The 17,822-nt window shown below is 36.8% G+C and overlaps 1 protein-coding gene and 1 pseudogene across 5 annotated transcripts in view; both read left to right on the top strand.

Annotated features, from left to right (window-relative positions):
- The window catches only part of CDK8 (cyclin-dependent kinase 8), a 152,070-nt gene that overhangs the window by 112,756 nt on the left and 21,492 nt on the right, over positions 1-17,822 (top strand). For all 4 annotated transcript variants that reach the window (XM_011958551.1, XM_011958543.1, XM_011958522.1 and 1 more), the window contains 2 exons: positions 15,083-15,140; positions 17,509-17,640. In XM_011958551.1, coding sequence (XP_011813941.1) covers positions 15,083-15,140; positions 17,509-17,640 — 190 coding nt within the window. The remainder of the gene's footprint in view (positions 1-15,082; positions 15,141-17,508; positions 17,641-17,822) is intronic.
- On the top strand, positions 3,950-4,365 carry LOC105523983 (annotated as a pseudogene). The gene has a single exon (XR_001003684.1). The product of XR_001003684.1 is annotated as a neuronal regeneration-related protein pseudogene (transcript).

Below are 17,822 nucleotides of genomic sequence, written 5' to 3'. Positions count from 1 at the left end.
CAGGATGGTCTCAATCTCCTGACCTTGTGATCCGCCCGGCTCAGCTCCCAAAGTGCTGGGATTACAGGCGTGAGCCACCGCACTCGGTCGGTTGGACGACTTTTGACTATCATTTCAATTTTAGTAATTTATTATGCTATTTAGATGTTCTGTGGAACTCTGGATTAAGTGAGCATTTTAAAATAAAGTACAAATTACCACAACTGGCCCCAGAAAAGGTCAATAAATATATCAGTAACTATGGAAGAAAGACATTTGTCACAGGACTACCTCTAAGAAATGTACAAAATGCAGATAGTTTCACTGTTGCTTCAAACCCTCACACAAATAATCCTACATAATGTAAATTGTTCTAGACTTGTGTAAAAGAAGGAACATTTCCTTAATAACTTTATAGGAAGAAAGCATAACACTGACATAGAACCTGATAAAGAAAATGCCTACAACCCTAAACCATTATCATCTGTAAATATTTATGCATATGTCTTAAATAAAATATTAGCAAATAAATTCCAGGTGAACTTAAGGTCTAAGTCAGTGAAGTGCATTTTAAGAATGTGTGGATGATTCCATATTTGGAAACCTCTTAACAAAATTCATCTTATTAATAGTGCAAAGTAGATAACCTTATGATTATCTTAGTAGTCATAAATGTAACACAAAATTCAATATTTGGTGAACATCAGTGTTCATTTGTGGTTGAAATTCTTAAATAAGAAAAGGAAACTTCCAAGCATCAAAAGTATATATCCCGTTTCATCTTATGTCCCAAACCAGCAGCTTTTATATACTTCTGATGTTCTAGAACCACTGTTATTTAACAGTGTTCTGAAACAGTTCTGGCTCAGAAATAAACAGTCATGATACGAGATTGATTAAGTAAAACAGGACAAATGCAGTAGTGCTATCCAACTGCTAAACCAATTTCTATATGTATACAGAGAGAGAGAGAGTCCAAGAGATTTATTCACTGTTGAGTAAACAAAAACAGGAATCAAAAGAGCCTCGATAAGATGTTTATATTACATGTAAAAAATGTAGATTTCGAGAAATCTGAAACGGTGTCCAACAAAATGTTTATAATGATCTAACTTTGTGAGGTAGGATTTCAGGTAAATTTCACTTTCTGTATGCTTTTCTATCTTTTGATTTTTTATAAGAAATGTTTATTTTTGTTTAATTTTTAAAGAAATGTTGCTGATAGTTTTTAAGGCATAGACTAGAAGCTAGAAACTGATCATAGACAATTAGGGGCATCTCATGGGTGGTATAGAAAGTTCATCTTGCGAGCCTTATCCAATCATGCATGAGTCCCATCCCCTGAACCCCCAGCCCCAGAAGTTTTTTACTTAAGAATCACTGCAGTAGTGAATCATTGTTAACAGATTATAGTGTGAGCTGCCATCTTAATTATCATTATAATATATTTAGGACTTTTATATATCAAGCATCTTGTTAAAGCCTTTCATGTAAGTCACTTTTAGTCTGTCTGACAACATTAGATTGTCATTATTTTTATCCATATTTTTATAGATGACTAGAAATGGAGGCTAAGGTCACATAACTAATAGCTAGTGGCATTCCTGATTTTTTCAGCTTTATTCTTAATCACCTAACTGTATTTCCTCATCTTCTGAAGAAATCCATCATAATCCTCAATATTTAGGGGGAGAAGAAAGTTGGTGAACTACCAGTCTGAAGTCTCCTGTGTCTGTTGGAATATAGAAGTTATCATCATAGTATCAGATATAGTTTATTTCAAAAGACTGAAACATATTTTATTATAGCAGAAGGATTAAAGTAGTGAAAATACAGCAGAGAACTAATGGTCTCTTCAGTTTGCCAATTGTACAAAAAGAAATAGAAATAAGTGTACCTTGACTTTTTTTTTTTTTGAGACAGAGTCTCTCCCTGTTGCCCATGCTGGAGTGCAATGGCATGATCTCGGCTCACTGCAACCTCCACCTTCTGAGGTAGAAGTTCAAGTGATTCTCCTGCCTCAGCCTCCTGAGCAGCTGGCATTATAGGCTCGCACCACCATGCCCAGCTAATTTTTTGTATTTTTAGTAGAGATGGGGTTTCACCATGTTGGTCAGGCTGGTCTCGAACTCCGGACCTCAAGTGATCCACCCGCCTCTGCCTCCCAAAGTGCTGGGATACAGGCATGAGCTACAGCTACTGTGCCTGGCCATACCTTGACATTTTGCATCAGATTATGACAAAATTTTTTAAATAAAGAATGAGCAAAAATTATAGATTACAGCAGTGTAATTTAATAGGTTACGTGGCATTTAGGGATATATAAGCGAGTATATTTTTCAAATAACCACTCAAAAATGTGTGTGTCTAGGAAAGTTCAGTGTGTGCTGGAAATAAAGATATGCATGGTAAGTATTGACAAAAGTACAAGTCTACATTAATCTCAGAACACAATAATAGAAAACTAAAAATTTTATTGTTAGCATAAGTTGAAAAATGTGCTATTTAATACAGAGTTTGAAAGTAGAGACTCTTGAGTGAAATGTATACATTCATTGCAAATTAAAACACCCCAATATTAGAATAATGTGGAATTGTACAAATAGGCAGAAACATATTGCTTTAAACCAGTTGTTTGAAAGGCACATTAAAACAGAAAAACTTTTTGAACATATTAGAAAAAGAATAGATCATAAAAGCCATTTAGAAAAACACCAAGACTAACCACAAGTCAGACCACAAATGATGTAGTTAATTTAATATACATGTACACAGTTTGTGTGTAGAAACATGTATTTTTTAAAAGTTAAATTTTATTAGTAAATTTACACATTGAAATGTAGGAGATGCCATTTCTCCTATTAAGTAGTAGTGCTCAGTTGTTGACAGTGCACTGACAGTATAATACAGTAGTTAAGAGGGCGGATTCTGGACCCACACTCCCTGTATTTGAACCCTAGCTCTGCTACTGATGAGCCAGTATGAACTGCTGGTATGAACTCTCAGTTCAGCTGAGGGCTCTCTAGCCTTAGTCATCTCATCTGTAAAATTAATCTGTGTAGAGGACTTGGTACATAACTAACATTCATGTTGTTGTTGTTAAACCATTAACTCCCTTCTTTAAAACTCTTCAATGAAATTTCCTTTTAAAGATGAAAGGAGCATTTTTTCTGCAACTAGACCCTGCACTGTCTGGCCCCCGCCTATCTTTGCAACCACATTTCCTACCAGTGTTCCCCTGTGAATTATGCCATACCCACAAATGCCTTCTTGAATAAACCCAGGTTTATTCAAGAATAAAACCAGGTATCTACCACTTCGGAGCCTTCTTGTTTTAACTTCTGTTTGAAAAGTTCTTCTGTCCACACCTGCTTAGGTACCACATACATAAGTAACCCTTTCCTCTGGCTAGTTCCTTCTCATCCTTCAATCCTTAAACGTCACCTCAGAGAGACCTTCCCTCACCATCCTGTACACACTAGTGCCCCCATTATTCTAATTCTCGTTTTCTTTCATTGTACTAATCATAATTGGTAGGTTTTTTTTTTTTTAACATGTATTTGTTTGCATTTTCTAATGTCTGTCTTCCTTATGTGATAGATTCGTCTGTTTTGTTACCCACTATGACATGCCAAGAATGGTACCTGATACATAATTGGCCTTTGCTGTGTTGGATGAATGAAGGAACACTAACTGCTAGGACATAATTACAGCCTTTCTAGAAAGCAATAATTACCAAGAATTAAAAAAAAAAAAATTCATTCCTTTTGATATAACAATCTTTTAACAAACTTTCATGCTGGCAAGGCCGTATATCTCAATTTCATATATTGTTAATGGGAATGTACATAATTACAGCCTTTCTAGAAAGCAATAATTACCAAGAATTAAAAAAAAAAAAATTCATTCCTTTTGATATAACAATCTTTTAACAAACTTTCTTAAAGATATTACAGAGAGCGGCGCAGTGGGGGCAGCACGGCGAGCAGGGCGCCTGGGGTGCAGGTGCAGGGTGTCGGGGCATGCACGCCTCTTGGCTGCTCGCCGATGGGGCCCCCAACCGCCGATTCCTGCCGAGTGTAGAGAGGAGACAGAGTGAACAGGGAGCAGGGCTTTTGTCTCTTGGTCTCCCTGGACTGAAGAGAGGGAGAATAAAAGCCCAAGACTAAGATTCTCAAAATGGTTTATTACCCAGAACTCTTTGTCTGGGTCAGTCAAGAACCATTTCCAAACAAGAACATGGAGGGAAGGCTTCCAAAGGGAAGACTTCCTGTCCCAAAGGAATTGAACCGCAAGAAGAAGGATGAGACAAACGCTGCCTCCCTGACTCCACTGGGCAGCAGTGAACTCCGCTCCCCAAGAATCAGTTACCTCCCCTTTGTTTAATCGTAACACCTCCATTTGTATTACGTACGGTGTATGGGTATTGATGAGGTCATGGTATCATATATGGGATTTTTTTCTGTGTAAATCATCAAGTATAAGAAGAAACTATGGGACTCTGAGCCTGGCTTTAGAGAATTTACCGTGGACAAATAGGTATCATCAAACCAGTTTTTAATCATTCTGACTCAGGTGAAAACGCTCAGAATTTCACACTGTGAATCCACATTTACAGCCCTGACAGGTGGACCTTCAGGCCTGGTTCGCTACAACAGTGTCTTCCACAGCTCAGACTCCCACCGCGCTCACACAACCGGTCCACTCCTGCCTTTTACTCACACAGCTCCTGACTACTACTTGCAGAGGCTGAGAGTCCCCCCCTTTTTTTTCATTTAGATGTAACAAACCTTGTAGTGTATGTTCATCAGTTGTTTGTATAGCTCTTTATTTTATCCATGTACTCTTTTGATGTATAGAAGTAGTTTGAAACTCATTGTTTCCTTGTGGTAAGTGACTCAGATGCTGCCACAGGACCTGAGACACTGATGGATGGTGCTATTTTGGACTTTGAACATGCTCCTTGGCGAGATAGCGCTGATGGAGTTATTTTTTATTTCCATGTTCTAAGAAGGTGTTGATACTCTGTTTCCCTGAAGGTTGTTCTCTAGACTGGATTGACTTGTTTTCCTTGTGTCTTCAGTGTGGCTTTCTTCCTCAGTGATGTAGGTTGAGCGAATGCTACCGGAGTGTGAGAGACGATTTTCTTGTTGGCTGGCGCTCACGGACATGCAGTCACGGTAGCAGGAGCAATCACAAAACTGTAATTTACTTACCAAATCTCTTCCTTTCTGTAGCCTCGCCTGCCTGACTTAGAGAAAGAAAAGCAGTAATTTTACAGGCACTTTGAGGTGTCTCTCTGGGTTCTTTCTGTTTGAAAGGATATTTGTGGAAAAAAAGAGCAAAACCTTTTTAAATAAATTCCCCCTGAAAAAACCCAAAACACTGGCATCTGAGTAGGAGTATGAAAATGACACCTTTTCCAAATATTAAGTTGGAAAACAAGGTCTTTACAAAATCATAATGCTTTTTTAAAAGGCAGAGCACTCTTTTTGGCAATTTTGATAAGCAAGGTGTAGATTTACATTTTTGTCCTTGCTCCCAACAAAATGGATAAACAAAAATAAAATACTGTCTACTCATGGAATGTTGTTGTGTTAGCCAGTCTGAAAGCCCACCTTAATTTTTATATAACTGTCTTTTAGCTCCTCTTTTGACAGGGCTGGCCTTGTTCTGTTGTTTCGCTTCTGACTGTTAAACACCGATGACGCATGCACTGCACTTCTTCGTTTTCTTCTTGCTCCCCCATTGGCCTGAGTTTCTTGTGCATTCCTCCGCCCCCTCCTTCGTTAGAATAGGTATATCAGCTGTGTAAATAGAGCAAGAAAACAGTATTCTGCATCTGTGGCATTTATGTAGAGTTGCAGTTGTGTACTGCTGAAAATGCAGGCTTTTGTAACAATGTGATCTTTACTGATGCACTCGTGACAAGTACCCAATGTATTTTAGGTATTTTAGTAGTATTTGTTCAATAAATATGCAAGCTGTGAAAAAAAAAAAGATATTACAAAGAATAGTGCAATGGCCATCACAGAACTAATGGTACTAATTACAAATTATAAAATATTTACATGTCTAACAACTAGAGAATAGTTTCATTGAGTGAATTATGACACATAGAAAAGGTGAACTCTTATGTAGTCATTAAAAATTTTTTTTGGCAAGTTTAATGTTTCAGTGTTACAGACAAAAGCAGACTATAAAATAGTGAAAATAAATTACAGTGTAAATATATTAACAAAAGAATTTATCAAAAAAGTAGTTAAATTTGAGTAGCTAATTGTATTTTCTTAATTGTATTTGAAAATTAACTTTCCTACAAAATCATGTGTTATGTTCTAGAGGAGAAAAAAGATTGTGTGTGTTTTTTTAAGTATCAGAAGTGTTAAAAAAATTTCATGAATAGACCTGGTGGGGTGGCTCACGCCTGTCATCCCAGCACTTTGGGAGGCCGAGGTGGGCGGATCACGAGGTCAGGAGATCGAGACCATCCTGGCTAAAACAGTGAAACCCCGTCTCTACTGAAAAAAAAAAAAATACAAAAAATTAGCTGTGTGTGGTGGTGAGTGCCTGTAGTCCCAGCTACTCGGGAGGCTGAGGCAGGAAAATGGCGTGAACCCGGGAGGCGGAGCTTGCAGTGAGCGGAGATCACACCACTGCACTCCAGCCTGGGAGACAGAGCGAGACTCTGTCTCAAAAAAAAATTCATGAATAGATTCATGCTATTATGAGAACTTATAAGAATCTAGAAGCTATTTCACAATAAAGAAGGGCCTTGCTCGTTATCATCAGAAGTAGAGAGAAGAATTTTCTTGCTTTAATTAAATTTTTGTTATTACTTGTACATTAAACTATTGTCTAGCCCATATGGATCATAGTATATTAAATGCATATAAAAAACTTAGCATATTTAGTCCAGCTACAGCAGGTGGTAAATTCCTATTTAAGACTTGACATATATCACTAAAGATGTGATAAATAGGCTGAATATAAAAACTCTCGTAAAAACACTCTTATAGAATATGAAATGTAAATATAAGATGATTTAGTAGCAAGAAAAAAGCAGTATATTAGGAAAATGGCAAAAATAATTTAATATGCCTTTACTATCTAGAATATAGAGAATCAAGATGAGTATGTTAGCTTAATAACAAAAGTCTTGTCAATAAAACAAAACTACATAGTAAGTCATAACATGATTACCAATGAAAGGTATGCAAATTAAAATATGTTACATTATATATCAAGCTAATAAAATTATATGATGTAGATATGAAATGTACATTGCTTTTGGTTTTACAGATTGATTTTATTATACTTGATGGTGTTATTTCTATAAATGATAATGTTGAATTTACAAAATCTGTTAATACATATCCGAAAACCTTAAAAATGTTTATAATCTTTACCCAGCAATATTAGGAATTTTTGATAGATGCATGCAGAAATGTTTTCAAGGCATTTTTTTTTTATTTAAGGATCTAGGAACAACTTCCTTAATGTTTAATAGGAAACGAGCTGTACAAATTATGGTAAATCCATGTCAGAAAGGTAATTTTGTAAAGATTCTATCAGAAGAGTAATTTCCAGATTAAAATTTTAATGATATAATACTAAATGACAAGGATGCAAACAGTATATTTAGTTTGATATCTTTTAAATTTTATAAGGAGAAAAAAAAGACAAAAAGATTACACCAGAATGTTTAAAGTGATCATTGTTAGTTCAGAGATCGTAGGTGATTTTGTTTTCATTGTGCTTTTCTCCATCTTATGAATTTTATCCATTGAGCATGTATTACCTTTGAAGCTAAAAAACAAAACACAAAAATCTCTTGAAAACCCAAAGTGCACTATGTTTTGGAGTTGATGAAGAGAGGATGGTGCCCAGCTTCACTGCCTGCTCACTGTCCAGGCTCACCAAAAGATAGCCTATCACTCTTAAGATATAGACACTAAAAATATACCACAATAGTGTAAACATACGTGCACAAAGTTAGCTCATTGCAGCATTGTTTCTTAATTACAAGATATTGGAAACCACTTAAGCATGCAAGCATACGACACTGAGTAAACTATGATATAAAATATGCACGCAATGGAGCATCTGTGGCTGTAGAACGGAATGAAGATGTCTGTAAACGGATAACATATGATTTATAGGAGATATTATTACCTTTAAAAAGTTTTTAAAAGTCCAGGTTTAGAACAGTAAATCTGTTAGCATGATTTGATCTGATAATTCTACTTTTGAGATTTTATTCCAAGGAAATTATACGGTGCATGTATCAGGGCTTTGGGGGATGAGCAGGGAGCATAATTTTACACTGGCAATGGGAACATCATTAGGGTTACTGCCAAAAGTAGGGGGTGGGAGTGGCATAACCAAATGTCTGTTAATAGAAGAATACCGTATAGTTAGTAAAAGTAATACACAAACATCTAGATTTGTCAAGGAAGTAATACTTGGGAAGATAGTACACAAAGCACAGTTAGTTTTGGTATATTACCAAATCTATAAATTAGCATTGTTTAGAATAATAATTGGAGTTAGAGTGATTTTCAGATTTGAATGTAAGCTATGTTCACTTTTTAAATAAATCAAGTTAAATTCATAATAATGAAAGAAAGGAACTATTTTGAAAGCTAAAAGTTTTTTGATACTGTCTCTGCGCCTTGATACTTCTCCTTTAAGATGCATTTGGTCTCCTAGATGTTATTCAGCCTTCTAGTCTTCAACTTAGTTACCTCTTTTTTCTTATTTGACTCATTAGAATTTGTTTAAACTGTTATAAAATTTTACAGCTTTGCAAAAATGCAATTAATGAATCAGATATGAAAAAATCCATTTCTATCTATTAAAAAATACACACATATATTAATATGTGTACACATTCTTTATTAGAAGTAAGTTGTATCTGTGCCCAGAAATTGAAAAGTATATTTGTATTGCCATGCAGTTTGTGTACTGTACATCCATGTTGCATTGTTAAGGATGTAATATTACCTGTGCTAGGCTCTGCTACAAGAAGTAAATGATCTTTGTGTCAGTGAAAATAGAAGGTTCTGTCCCATATTGATCTCTTAGCAGTTAAACTACTGTGCTATGCTTCAGTTGCCTAAAGTAGGCAGCTTAAGAATTTTGTAATTTAAAAACTCAAAACCCCATAATATCTGCAGGAAAAAAAAGAAAAAGAAAAAAACCTTGGATTTTAAGGATACTAATTTAAAACTAATCTGAACAATGTTTATTATTTTAAATACTTTTCATGATAGACCATTGATGAAAGACCATTTTAGTTTAACTTGGTCTTACTAGGAATAGATGAAATAGGGTTACTAGAATGGATTGGAGGAAAATATGAGGGAATTATAAAAAGAAAATGCCATCTTTTATTAGCACTATTACTCTTGTGAAGTTCTTGTTTTATAAAAGACCTTGATTTGCATTGAAGATGACAGTCAGGGAACCCCTTTCATCCCCCTGAAACCTTAGTTAAGTCCAAAACTAGTTGATATCCCTGTGATTTTTGAGTACTGCCAGTGTGTGGCACATTCTGAGTGCTCCCTTCATCTCCCAACAGAGGGTGCAGCCCCAGCTCTGTGGCTTTTGCATGCAAGCTGTCAGTGAGTCCTGGAGGCACTCCGTTTCTCAGATGCCAGGCAGCCACGTCTGTGAAGCTCTCCCTTTCCTGAATTTATCTCACCCATTTAGTCTAGACTATGACCTCTTAGAGGGCAGGAACTGTTTGTGTCTCTGTTGATCCTCAGTGCCTCTTAATTCAGTAAACATAAGAATGAATGGATAGTATTTGGACTGTTGACCATAGAGGATGAAGTTAGGTGTTTAACATTCATGTTGTTTTTATCAGGAAACAGAATTGGTTAAGAATTCTATGCTTTTTTTCAAATTTAAACAGGAAGGCAAGAAACAACTTTACTAGAAGTGGGTAATTTCTCCTTGAGCTTAAAGGTGTTCAGCAGTAATACTGGAGTAAACTTTAGTATTAGAGGTAAAAAATTCATACCCCTGAAAAAAAGATGAAAAACTGTATTATAAAGATACCATCACTGGATTTCCAGATTTATCTCTATCACTTAACTCCTTAGAAGATTTCAGTAAAACAATTTCTAAAACTTACTGAATATGTGTCTGTTTAAGACTTTGCTGCTGGCTTTTGAATCTCATAGGACTTTTGAAATGTAAGATGTATCAGTCACTCCCTTCAGTGTGTATTGTATGAAATAATCATAGAGTAACTAGAAGGTTCACCACCAGGCTGTGTTATTTACACCTTTGTGGAAGTTTAATTCTGGACAAATGACGGAGAAAAGCACTGACAATATAGTTTCTTATGGATTGTCGTCGTCTTTTAATGGAGAGATCCATCAAGAATCAACTTCCTATTGACTCAAAATCTCCAATTTGCCTTCATACATTAGTAAATATCTGAAGACTTCATTTCACCCCTAGAATAAAGTTATTGCCATTAACTTGGCAGATGTGCCACCATTCTCCACTTCCTATGTCAGATAACTGATAAATGCTGGCATTTTCTTCCTTAACCCAGTCCTTGTCTTGTTCAAGATAGAGCTTTTTGAATTCTTTATTTTTCCATCAGAGTTGGCTCCTAAAACGAAACCTATTTGCTCTCCTTGGTGTATGCCAAAATCATTGGTGCACTCTCCTCCAGCATGGCAGATGCTGGAGAACAGACAGCTTCTGCCAGAATGGTTGTCCCTGCAATACGAACATCTGCTTTAGGAAATATCAATGAGTTTTTTGGGAGTGCAGCAGCAAAAACAAGAAGAAAAGCCTGGGATAAATAAAACAACAATTAGATAAGGGAACCCATTGCTTCAAACAATAGTATCTCATTGATTTATATCGTTTTTCAGCTGGCAATCGAGGATGCTCTATCATTATTTTTGTGCATGGCTTTGCTGTACTTGAAGATGTTGCCATGATATTATAATTTAAGTCATGTAGGATTTCTGATCTCCATGGCAACAAGTACAGTTTAATGGAGTATATGCCTCATCAGAATGTCACGAGCAAAGTTCTGTATGTTCTTTTAAGGTGATTATGTTTGATAGCATATAAAAGATCAGAGATTATTTACCAAAGTTACCTCTAATCACTTCATGTAAAGTTTTGGTGCTAGAGCTTAAAAACTTGCTACCAAATTCTGCTACTGATAGACAAGGAAGAGAAGGAACCAAGAAATTAGTTTTTTGGGTGAGTAGAATATTGTTTCAACATGACATTAAGTACTAAAACAAAAAGTATTCATCAAGTCTTTCGAAGTCTTAATACTGATTAAACAACAAAACAGAACCCGTGACAGGGCCTTTCCTGTGTTTTTCTCTTGGAATTCCCATTAGATTACATTCAGAAGAGAAGAAATTTAGAGTTGGATTTGTCTACTAAATCATACTGTCATTCCCTGGGGCATATGCAGTGCTAATGGAAAGTAACATGAGGAGGGACCCATCAAGACCACTGGCTTTTGTTTATGACTATACCGTGCCCAAACGGAATCAGAATTCACTTAAGAGAGAGTGTTGGGATAAAAGTGAGATGCTGGTAAGGTAGAATCTGCTTCCGATGGCGCAGTAGGCAGTGAGTTACCTAGCAAAGTAATTTTTTAATTATTAACTGGAGCTTGGACCCCAAACTCTAAGACTAGGTTGGACCTTGACAAAGATACTATTTATCCCCCCACCAGTGGTCAAATTTAGATTTAGAACTCGACCAGTCCAGTAAGTCTAGAATAAAAGAAACCTGAAATGAAAAGCCAGAGAGGGATTTTCCCCGTTGTCGAGTGCCAAGCCAATACCACCCATCCCAGGGCTTTTCAGAACTGTGTCCCAGCTGCTGAATGAGTAAGAAAATGTGTTTAAAAAGAGGGAAGGAGAAAAAAGGATGGTGTGTGAGATCTTTTCCACTCCATCTCAGATGGACAGAGGAGAGACATGTGCATGTATTCACTGTGCTTTTGCCAGATATGGAGAGAATCTTTTAGGATTGAATACTCCAGTGATAGAAAAGTCAGTCACAGCAATCTAATCAGCTTGTACCTCTGGAGAAGGTAGTGGGATTTGGCGTAGGGTAAAGGAGGCATGGGTGGTAAAAGGGACTTTTTAAACTGTGTACAGCTTTATAGTTTGAATTGTTTAATTGAGAGAATGTCTGTGTATTCTGTCATTAAGGGAGAGGGGAAAAATCCAATTTTAGAGCAGAAGAAAGGTTAGGGACAAAAAATGGCACAGCGATGACATAGTTGTGAAAGGTTGCAGTCTATTCAAATAATGGCAAAAACATGCAAACACGCAGCAGGAGCAGTGGGAAGCAGGGAAGGCAGGGTTGCAGATGATGGGAAGCATCCCGTCATAAGGACTGGACCTTGTGCAGGGGTGGGGGAGGACCAATCAAAGTTAAAGTAGAAGTAGGTGTTCTTTTTTTATAGACGGAGTCTCACTCTGTCACACAGGCTGGAGTGCAATGTCCTGGTCTCAGCTCACTGCAACCTCCGCCTCCCAGGTTCAAGTGATTCTCCTGCCTCAGCCTCGCGAGTAACTGGGATTACAGGCACACACCACCACGCCCAGCTAATTTTTGTATTTTTTAGTAGACTTGGGGTTTCATCATGTTGTCCAGGCTGATCTCAAACCCCTGATCTCAGGTGACCCGCTTGAAGTGCTGAGATTACAGGCGTGAGCCCCCGTGCCTGGCCTTTTTTTGTTTTTGTTTTTTTGAGATAGAGTCTCACTCTGTTGCCCAGGCTGGAGTGCAGTGGCATGATCACGGCTCACTGCAGCCTCCGCCTCCCAGGCTCAAGCAGTCCTCCCACCTCAGCAGGAACTACAGGCATGTGTCACCACGCCTGGCTAATTTTTAAAAAAAATTTTTTTGTTGAGGTGGGGTCATACTGTGTTGCCCAGGCTGGCCTTGAGCTCCTGGACTCTGGCAGCCCTGCCACCTCATCCTCCCAAAGTGCTGGCATTATAGGCATGAGCCACTGCACCCAACCGAAATAATATTTTAATAATCATCATAAAACATAGTGAAAGCAAAGACATTTTTGAAAAGGTTCATTCATATCTCTATGGCTCTACATTTTTATTCTTCTAGTCCTTATTCACAGGAACTTTTTTTTTTTTACCTAGTTCTAATCACAATCTATATATCATTTTGTGTTCTGCTGTTTTTACCTAGTCTTCTTGTAATAATTTTCCATGTGGAAGGTGGAAGGTTCTAAGCAAGAGAGTAACATAATCAGACTTGTCTTTTATGAAAATGACCCTGGCAGCAGAAGTGAAGATGAATTTGAGGGAAGAGATTCAAAATGGGATTAAAGAGTAGGGAGTGTATTCAACAGCTGTTGAGGGAGTCCTGCTCTGAAGAACCATGAGAGGAGAGTTCTAGCATAAACATGGAAGTTGCTTCCTGAGTCCACATTGTGAATTGGCAGCAAGCCTTTTCCCCTTAGCCAAATAGAAATGTTGCCTGATTCCATTTGGAAAGCCTTTCTCTGCCTTCAACAGTTTGCACTATGTCAGAAATCTGGTTTCTCTCTGAAGTAGGCTGGGCCCTAGGAGACCACAGAGACTTAACCAGTCTTGATTGATTACCGTGGTGCATGAAAACAGTTTTATTTGTCCTGGGTAGCACCTGTGTGTAGCTCCCGGGGACTGCTGTTAGTGTTGTGGTTAGAAGTGTGTGTGTTTGGGGGGCGGGGCGGGTAGTGATAGAGGTTCTGAGATTTTTTGTGAATAAAACATCAGTATTATTATTATTATTATTTACAGCAGTACATATTAATGCCAAAAATTGCTACATAAAATTACTTTCAGGATGATAAATTAGGAAGGGAGCCCCAGACTATTCAAAGACAGGGCAGACTCTGCTGCCACCCAGTCTTGCTGATTATGCTTAGGGCAAGTCATTTAACCTCTCTGGTGCCTACTGGACTCATCTTTAAAAATCGCGGGAGTTTTTAACCTCTGAGATGTCAATGCTGCCATTTCGGCAATACTTTATTATTTTTTTTTTTTGGCTGGGAATAACTATCTTTGGTAGGTGATAGGCTAGTATACTATACATTAAACGTTGGCAGTAATAGCTTAGGGGCCATCACACTATATGGTTAGAGAAGCCTGTGGAATGGTTACCACTATAAACAGACTTCATTACAGTCTTTGATTTTAAAGTGATTTATGTCAATATTTGAAGAGGTGTTCTAATCTAGTTTCACTTTTATTTAGCAGACTGGTAAAATTCAAGTCAAATCAAGTAACTAGCAGAATAGTAGAGTGAGTAAGGAGTAAACCAGTTGCCTTTTTCTTCCTTTCTGCTTTCTCTCCCCTCATCCCCGCTTTACTCCTTCTGCTCCTCCTTCCCTTTCCTGAAGAAAGGGCAGCCTTTATTCATTAGTGTAGTAGATACCACCATAAAAGACTGTAGATGGCAATCAGTATATGTTTTAAAGACTTAAAAACTGAAACCTTTGTAAACTCTTACTTTAAATTTTAGCTTACTTTTTCATTTAAAAATGAAAACCTCAAAACTGTTCCTGTCATGAAAAATTCCTATTACTTTACTAACTTGTTTCTAAAGTACTTTGTTAAATTCCTCAGTAATTCATTTATTTAAATGTAGATGCATACTTCGTCATTTCCAAAAAAGGATTTCTGGTGATTCCTTGCCTGTAATTAATTTGCTACTTGGTATTAAATCATCTTTCTCGATTCATTTTTCCTTTAAAGTCAGAGCAAGACATTTTATGTACTTGAAAGAGTGAGAAGGAACCACAACATGACTTTGTGAGATGCTTGCCAGTAGTGAAAACAGACTGATAATAAGGCCAAGAAAAGCCTCAGCCTTCTGTGGAGAAAAGCACGCTATATCTGGGCCTTCATGAAATTTGCATACCACTTTGCATATATACATGCACAGTTTCTTTGGTGACTTCCTGTATTTGGTTTTAATTTTTGAATAAATGAGATTTTTTAAAAGGTGGATTTGTGTTATATTGGCATATTGTCTATTTAAAAGAAACCACTACTGTCTACTGAAAAAAAACACTATTTTGTTTCCACAGAAACCTGCTAATATTTTAGTTATGGGTGAAGGTCCTGAGCGAGGAAGAGTAAAAATTGGTATGTTATATCTTTGCTAAGTCACAGTGTAGCACTCTTTTAAAACTTTTGCAGGCAGCTATATCACTTCTAATTTTTGCTGTAATATGCATATATTCATGTAGTTCCATATGATCGAAGCCATTTCTAAAGAGTATGCATAAAAGTGAAAAATGTTTCACACTCTTGAAAGGTGTCAGACACTCCTAAAGACTGAAACATTCTAATTATGAAACCGTGCAAGTTTCCCAGAAACCTCTGCTTTCATTAAAAATAGCCTATAGAGGTGAGGGGCTTCTATCTCTGTTAGAGGCCAGCCTCACCTTTAGTCACAAGGGCATACATCCAGCATGCTAATTCTGTCAGTCATGTTCGCTTGAGTCAGATTAGATGAGCACATATGCCTCTGTTGACCTCGTCTAGATTAGGAGTTACTAATACAAACTCTAGGGAAAACCATGAGGCTGGATAGGTACAGAACCTTAAGTTCTAACAAGACTGTCTTGTAGTAGGCCTTTGCCTGATGGGAAAAAAAAAATTAATGGGCATTCTGTACATATTTTCTGATAGCTCTATTTTCTTAAATATCAAAGCAAAATTTTACCCACTTCTGGTCTGATAATCTGTAAGGATACAACTAAATTTATTTAATCTGATTATTTTTTCATTGTCATTTCCAAGTTGTGTTTGTCAACATATATTTAGTTTGTTTTGTGTATGTGTAGAAGAAATGTTTAAATTGTATTAATTTAAAGATATCAGGATTGTAACAAAGTTAATAGTAACCTCTGATCACAAGATTTAATGTAAATTGGAAGTAACAGCTAATTTGTATCACTTCACCAACAAAGAAACACATGTGTGTTCTTAACCCTTCTAATACTCTTCCTTATAAATCCCCCCAGATCCCACTTTCCACTTCTAATTAGACTCTTAAAATACTCTGTTTTTGATACAACTTTGCAAATGTTTAGTTATGAAAACATTTGATGGCCTTAACGTACTCCAAGTTTGGCTTTCCTTGAGAAGCAGACCCTGTCAGCACTCACCGTAGTGCCCTCAAAAATGCCTGTTAAGTCTTTACATGTGCTTTTAAAGGAGTCTCTCCAGTCCGTTTTAGTGGCATCAAATTCAAATGTAAGTTCAAAGCATGCAAAATAGAAAAGAGCCAGCCGAACAGTAATTACAAAAGTGTTCTTTACTGTATAATTTAGGGAAAATTTATGTAATACACTAAAACAATCTAGTTTGGAATTATACTTCTATGTAATGTATATGATGTTGGCAGGTTTGGGAAACACTACATCTTAACGCATTCACATTTAAGAAGAAATACTAGTTCTTCTGTAAATCAGTATTTAGTAATCTTACTCATAGTTTTAATTATTTGCCAACTTTTGGGTTTTTTTTTGTTTTTTTTTTACCTTCGTAATTAAGTTGATTAAAGTAAGGAAGGCCTACTTCATTAAAAAAAATGTGTTTTAGGAAAACAGAACTAAACTTATCAAATGGTGGGTGAGTTTTGAAATTTCTGAATAGGTGGTATGAAGAATGATCATTCAACATGTATTAGGCAAAAGCTATGTGTAATGACAACTGTATGTGATACTCTTGGGGTAGATATGAAAGAGACACAATTTTTGCCTTTAAAAGATTATGGTATAGCGGGATAAACAGCCATGCCCGAATAACTACACTACATGTTAAACTGTGTTAAATGCCACGACGAACTGTATTTAATCTCAGTTCTAGCTCTGAGGTATGAGTTTGTGACCTTTGTCAAATCACCTAACTTCTTGAACCATATTCATCTAGAGAAGGAGGTCATTTAATTAGATGACTTTTAAAGTCTTACCTAGCTTTTTTTAAAAAAAAATACTGTGATTCCTTAAAATTAAGTTAGTGAAATTCAACCCAAGTAATGGGGGAAATAATGGTGTTAAAATACTGCATAGTCAACTTCTGATTAATTACACTAGTGAACAGGCTTGTTGATGCAAATAATGGAAAGCCTTACTCTAACTGATCCCATTTCCTGGTGCTTGTGACCAGTACTAAGAATGGAAATGCAGCTCAACAACCCTGTCCCTAACGGTGGGGTGACACATGGAAAGAAAAATCTGCCCAGAGAAGCAAGGTCACCCTTGACCTCAGGCAGCAGAGCTTGACTATAACCCCACTGAAGAACTGGGTAACAGTAATTTGAAGAGAATGGAGCTCTCAAACTTGCTTTATGTAGACTTCTAAAATGGATAAGGTGTTTTGTTGGTTTCTTCCCCTAGAATTCACATTTTTCATCTTACTGAATAAGATGGTAAATTAGACTAATTGGTTAGATTTGTAAAAACCATTTACTTAGCATGATTTTTTTTTATTTTTTATTTTACAGCCGACATGGGCTTTGCCCGATTGTTTAATTCACCTTTGAAGCCTTTAGCAGATTTGGATCCAGTGGTTGTTACATTCTGGTACCGAGCCCCTGAACTGCTTCTTGGAGCAAGGCATTATACCAAAGCTATTGGTGAGTAGAACTAATTAAAATTCCAAGAATTGTTAAGTTTCTTTAAATGACACACATTCCTATGTATTTTTAAATTAAGTAGTATAGCAAATTATAGAAATAAGAGCAGGCTGGGTGTGATGGCTCATGCCTGTAATCCAAGCACTTTGGGAGGCTGAGGCAGGTGGATCGCTTGAGTCTAG

This window comes from Colobus angolensis, unplaced genomic scaffold (genome assembly GCF_000951035.1).
Source record: "Colobus angolensis palliatus isolate OR3802 unplaced genomic scaffold, Cang.pa_1.0 Scaffold113, whole genome shotgun sequence".
Classification (NCBI taxonomy): domain Eukaryota; kingdom Metazoa; phylum Chordata; class Mammalia; order Primates; family Cercopithecidae; genus Colobus; species Colobus angolensis.
The sequence above is the reverse complement of the archived record's forward strand: the minus strand, read 5'-3'. Positions and strand labels throughout refer to the sequence as shown.